Source organism: Zonotrichia albicollis, chromosome 6 (genome assembly GCF_047830755.1).
Source record: "Zonotrichia albicollis isolate bZonAlb1 chromosome 6, bZonAlb1.hap1, whole genome shotgun sequence".
NCBI lineage: Eukaryota > Metazoa > Chordata > Aves > Passeriformes > Passerellidae > Zonotrichia > Zonotrichia albicollis.
The window spans coordinates 15,509,590-15,515,610 of record NC_133824.1 but is presented as its reverse complement, the minus strand read 5'-3'; the positions used below and the strand labels follow the sequence as shown (position 1 = coordinate 15,515,610).

At 42.9% G+C, this 6,021-nt stretch overlaps 1 protein-coding gene across 2 annotated transcripts in view; it reads left to right on the top strand.

Annotated features, from left to right (window-relative positions):
* Positions 1–230: 230 nt before the first annotated feature.
* The window catches only part of CIPC (CLOCK interacting pacemaker), a 9,138-nt gene continuing 3,347 nt past the window's right edge, over positions 231–6,021 (top strand). Inside the window, exons 1-3 of one of the 2 annotated variants that reach the window (XM_005479769.4) lie at positions 231–378; positions 2,278–2,452; positions 3,352–3,521. In XM_005479769.4, the coding sequence (XP_005479826.3) occupies positions 262–378; positions 2,278–2,452; positions 3,352–3,521 (462 nt within the window). In that variant the 5' untranslated portion in view covers positions 231–261. Of the gene's footprint in view, positions 493–2,277; positions 2,453–3,351; positions 3,522–6,021 lie in introns of both variants that reach the window. The other variant, XM_005479771.4, reaches the window with a different exon arrangement.

The window sequence follows — 6,021 nt, the reverse complement described above, 5'->3', positions numbered from 1 at the left end:
TTGATGCTGTTTCCTTCATATTTCCTCTCTCTTTCATGGACTGAGAGAGGCTGCACAAACACCTAACCTTCTGTGTGGGGAAGAATTGTACTTTTTTGTACAGCATTCGGGAGGCGTAGCGCCGTCCCGAACCCCGGGCTCCGCTCAGCCTGCCCGGCTCCCTCACGGCCGCGGCACGGAGCCGCCCGACAGCACGGACCCGCCTCACGGCCGCGGCACAGAGCCACCCCACAGCCCACACTCCGGCCGGCCGCTCTGCGCATGCGCGCTCGGGCCGCGGCGGCCGTGCTCCCCCTCGGTGGCCGTGAGGGCGGGGCGTGCCCGGAGCGGGTGCGGCGCATGCGCGGCGCGGCTGAGCTGTGGCGGCCCCGCGCCCAGGTGAGGGGCGGCCCGGCCCGGCTCGGTCCGGCCCGGCGGGAGGCGGCGGCCGCGGCCGTGGCCGTGAGCGAGCGGCGGCTCGGGCCCCGGTGCCCCTGGACTGTGCTGTACCTGGTGCGCCTCGCCGTGTGGCGGGGCGGTGGCTCGGGACCGGCAGCCGAGTGGCTCGGCCCGACTGCGCGGGCTCTCCTCGTGCCGCCAGAGTGTGGCGTGCGGGCCCGGGAGGCGGCTGGGTGGGAGCAGCGGCACGGACTGCCCCGGACGGCGGGGTGGGCGCCCGGTTCTAAAGGGGGTGCGCGGCGGAGGTCCTGCCCGCCGGGCCCGGGTGGCTGCTCGGCCCGAACAGGAGCAGGAGGTTTCTCACGCCCGTGCCTCGGGGGAGTGGCGCTTCTGGTTTGTTTATTTTCGGTTGTGGTTGTGGTGTTTTGCCTTTTTCTGTGAGGGAAGGTGGTGTGTCAGCCCTTCCCAAAGCTTCACTTAATGCAAAGCTGGCAGATGAGGTGTTCTTACTTTGTTTTTAGTTCTCTTTCTTGTTTTGGTTTGAGGTGGTCTTGGTTTTTTTGGGTTTTATTTTAGATTAGCATTTCTGCTTATCACTTTCTTAAAAAATACATTTGTTTTGGAAAGGGTTAAGTGATGAAAGCGTGGGTCAGGTCTTAAACCACTTTTTCCATTGCAAGGATAGCATCTAGGTTGTGCTTGTGTAACCATGTTTGTTCCATACCTGTTACCAGGCAGGCAGGTGTGACTGAAGATGGAAAGTAAAAGTGGTGCAAGTGGCTACTTGAGGAACTTTTCTTCTGCTGACCATAATTCCATCATTCCTGCAATAGACAGTCATATTCCCATTTCAGAACTCAGTGCTGGTGCTAAGACTTGGTATTTTGGAGCACGCTTCTAGCAAAGATGGCAGGGCCTGAACAAGAAACTTGGATTTTGGTGTAGATTATTTCAGAATGTCTGTTACAATGTCATTTGGAGCAGCTTGTACTGCATACTGCTGCTGATGGACTGCTGGCCTGACTATGATGTAGACTCCTGAGTTCCTGTTTTTGTAATTTAAATATAAAACTTAACATTGAGTCATAACTTCAGTGGGTTACTTTATAGGAAAATAATTTCTACAAATAATAGTAGAAATTATTTCTGCACTTAAGTCTGTCAGTTTTCCGTTAGCCAGTTTCTCAATTACCTTCTTTAAGAGAAGCAGAAACTTAGTCTTACTGGATGATGCCTACCTTCAGAAAGCAGCTGAAGGTTGTAAGAAGTATGTAATGTGGGAGGCCATAATGTTACTACATTTTTCTGATTTTCATAGCTTTTAGTTTTGGCCTTTCAGTGTTTTCATTCTGGGTGTGGGCATTTCTAAGGCTCTGTCTCCCCTAGGAGTGTATTGCAGTATGTGTTGCTCTTTTAGCAGCAGATTTCTTTAGCCCCCAGTGTGTTCACTGGTCACTCATTCTTTTCTCTGATGACTTACTCTACTCTTGAGAATGAAACAAACTGTGTTAGCAAAACCACAGCTTTGCAGGTTCAGCTGTGTTTATTGTAAGAGCTTCACCCAGCACAACTGTCTTGTTTTGCAATTCAGCCCTTGGGACAACAAAGCTTTCGTAAGATAAATAATGCCCTGAGTAATTCCCGCTCTTGAAATAAATGTTGTTTATGAATAGCCTTTAATTTTTAGTTTGTTTTACCTTTGTGGGGTGGAAAGACATGTCCAGTACATTAGCTTTTGATCTGAATTTCATTCTTTCAGCCTTTTGAGATATTTCTTGAAGTCTGCAGTTAGATCACTGGCAGTATAAAGGGAGATATGCAGCTATTGTTATCTTATAGTGATGGAGCTTTCTTTAGATTCAGATAAAGTCCTTTCTTTGTCCTTAACTGTTTTTGTAGTTCCTCAATGGAAAAGGTGTTGAAAACTGCCCACGGCACCATGGAAACACTCAGACAAAGCAGTCATCTACTGACACTGGTGAGGAATTGCTGGGCAGAGTGAGGGAGATGAAGAGCTCCAACCATCGCTCCAGTATGGCAGCAGCAGAATCTGACAAAGACTCCGGATATTCAGGTTTAGAAGAACACTGTGTTACCTTTTTTGTGTGTTACCATGCTGAGGCTGTGCTTTAATTGGTGATGTTTAACAAATCTGAGTAACCCCTTCCAGTTTGTGTCTCATTACCTTGGAGGGCCTTTCTATGCAAGGTTTCACCTGCAATCATCTTACCACCAAAGTTTTATGAAGTGGAACATTACCAATTTACAGAGTTCATCTTGTGAATTTGAATGGCATGGGAATTTAGAATTAATGAAATAATTTCAGACTCTAGAGTCTAGAAGTGAAGATGTCAAAATTACTTTTTCTTGCAGCGATGAATGAATTGTTGGATTATGCTGCCCAGTGTTTCTTATGATCTGACCATATTGTCAATAGAGCCTGATAAACCAGAGGGTAATGGTTATAACATCAGTAAGGTCATAGACATGATGTGCCATTTTAGTACTCAACAAAACTGTGCAAAAATGACATTTAAACAAGAAAAAAAAGTACTTTCTATGAAAGTTACCTGCTTCACTGGGTTTTAGATAAAATTTCAAGACACCAAATGCCGACATCGCAAACTGTGGATGTGGCAGTGCTGGAGCCTGGAGTGCTTTCCTGTATCAGTTTTTAGACTAATGCAACCTTCATGATACTATGCAGTCCCTTGGAGACTAGGTACAAATGAGCAGAAAGTAATAGATTTTTGGGGTAGAAAATGTCTGTATAAGAACTGACCTGAAATACAAAGCCTTTTATTAGAGGCTGTCTGACAGCTGTCATAGCAACCTTAATTCTGTTGATATTACAGAACTAAACTTTATTGTTCTTTATGGCAACTTGGTTGAAGGAGGCAGAATATTAGAACTGAAAGGCACGTAAGCATGTTGCATGTGGAACAACTAACAGCTGAATTGTGCCTCTGGCAGATGGAAGTTCAGAATGCCCAAGTGCTATGGAGCACACGGACTCGGAGGATGTGCTGAATGCGCTGTGTTGGAATGCAGAGGATGGACCTTGGCAATGCCCGAGGACCACAAGCAGCTCCTTTCCTGCCCTATCTCCTATGGTTGTTATGAAAAATGTGTTGGTTAAGCAGGTAGGGAAGACATGTCTTGAAAAATATTGCATGTTCTTAATTTTTTCCTTTCAAGAAAGATTTTGTAATGTTGTTGCCGTCCAGGAAAAAAAAATGGTAATTTAAGAAGTTCTAGTATGATTGTCTGTTCTTTTGAGAGGCAGCTGGAATCACTGAAATGAAATGTGAAATAGAGTAACTCTGCTCAGTCTCCTAAACCTCTTTGTTTCAAAGGAATCCCACCAAAACACATTTTCAAGAATGTTATGTGACTAGCACCAAAGATTGAACAGAAAAGGGTGATTTGCTTTTGAAAGCTGCTCTTGTTTATTATTCAAAAAAGATGATGAAGTAAGATGATAGGTTTGTTTCCTCATTCTTAGATTCTAGAAGTGCTTCAATGGAAAACACAAATCCAGATGTTATAAATGAAAAAGTTAAATCCTTATCTGAAGTTAGCTGTGGTACTTCTGCTTTAATCGTTGTTTCACTTAATTGCATATGATGGCTCACATTGCACCAATTACAGCCCCTATTTATGTTCTTCAGTATTTTTGTGATGTTTAGTTCCTCCAGCACATCTGTGAGACCCCTGTGTAACTTTAACATTTTAACAGAAGGTATGAGGTACAGTCATATTATTAGACCTCGTGCTCTGTGCTCACTAATTTTTGGAGCAGAGCAAAAGTTCTACAATGTTTTGTATTGGAGTACTTCTGAGAATACAGTGGGAAGGGGAAAAAAGAATATAAATCCTGATTCTTTTTCTACTGAACCTGTTATGACAACAAGCAAGACCTAATATTCCCTGCTAGTATTTAACAGATTATGCAGTTATGGGGGAGGTGATTCTGCTTTCTGAGCATCGTGCTTTATCTTGACAAGAAATAATTTTATTTTATAGTCACATTCCTAGATGTGTGGACAAATTACTGTGTAAACAAATGCCGAAGTTTTTATATGTAAAGTCAGGAATTGCCAAGCTTCACCAAAGGCTGATAGCCTTTGGCCCAGAGCACAAAAATTAAAACATTACCTGCACTGATTCCAGTGTTAAACTCCAAGTTGTGTTGCAAATAAGAAAAAGCAGCTGCTAATAATAAGTAACTTATATATAGAGAGATATAAAAAAAATACAACCACATTTATATAAAAAACCCTGGTAGTATAGGAGAAAGGAAATTTGGCAAGGAAGACTTGGAGATGGATAAAATGTTGTCACTTGGTTCTCTTGAGCAGTGCATTGTGATATCTAACTACATATGATTAAAGACAGTAATGTCAAATTGAAAAACGTTAACTACAATAAAGGAAAGCAACAAGTCTAGGTCAGAATAATAATGAAATGTCTTCCTGCCTTTTTTCATTAGGCCTAGTTAGTTCAGATGGTCATCTTTTTAAAATGGTCTTTTCAACACAGCACTCAGTTGGGCTTGCTGGACCAAAAAAAAAAAATAGCAGCATCCAGTTACTGCTGTTTATTTCTTCCACTTTCAATTTCCATCAGCATCATCCTTCTATCTTGGAACCACTGTGATCCTCTACAGTGGTTGTTACCTGCTGGCCCAATTTCACAATGTAACCAGCTAACAGTAATGATGCTAAAAAAAAAATAAAGTCAGGTGGTGATTAATGCCAGTGCTGATTGTGGTAAGGTTTCTGTAAGCCTTGTAGAAGTCTTCAGTAAGTGAGACGGCTTTTTAGGCAAGTGACAGTGATACATCAAGAAGTTAGCTTTCATTAAAAAATGCAACAACACACACGATTTGCAGAGTTAGTAAAATCAAAGTGGCCTTCTCTACTGAAAATGAGAATTTGAGTAGGAGAACTAGAGCAGGGTGCTGTGTGAGAAGGAAAAGAAAAAAGAACAGGGATAGGAAGAAACCCAAGAGCAAGATAAGCAGTTACCACAGCTCTTTTGGCCTCAATGAACAGGGGGCTCTGCCGTGCTCGGTGCTGTTCAGCAGTGCACTTAATGGCAACTTCTGGCTCCAGACCCGTGCTTCTTAAGGCTACCTGTTCTGTCCTGTGTTTGTATAGCTACAGTATTTATATGCTTCCTCACTCCTTACATCTCCAGATATTTTTCTTTTGAATGTTCTTTCTTCTGTGTTAAGGTAGTAATATTTATTTTTACAGGTAGCTGTTCTGTACCCCTATTGCATAAGCATCTTGCCCACTGAACCAAAGAAACATTGTGTCAGAGTAGGTAATTGAATCTTATCTCCAAGTCTCAGTGTCCTAATCAGTGGGTAATACCTGCTTTTGGTAAGTTCCAAGTCCTTTACTGGGGGAATGGACTTTAGCAAAGCATGTTAGTGTTTGCCAGTTTAAAACTTATGAGACTGGTGGAAAGGATATGGATTTCAGATTACTTAATATAGACTAAAAATAATAATATATATTTGTGGTAGCTAAAAACTGTGCCTTCAGAGCAGGCCTACCAGTTATGTTCCAAGTTGTAAGGAATTGGAAAAGCAGCTGACAATATATTAGTATAATTGTAGCAGTGATGGCTTAA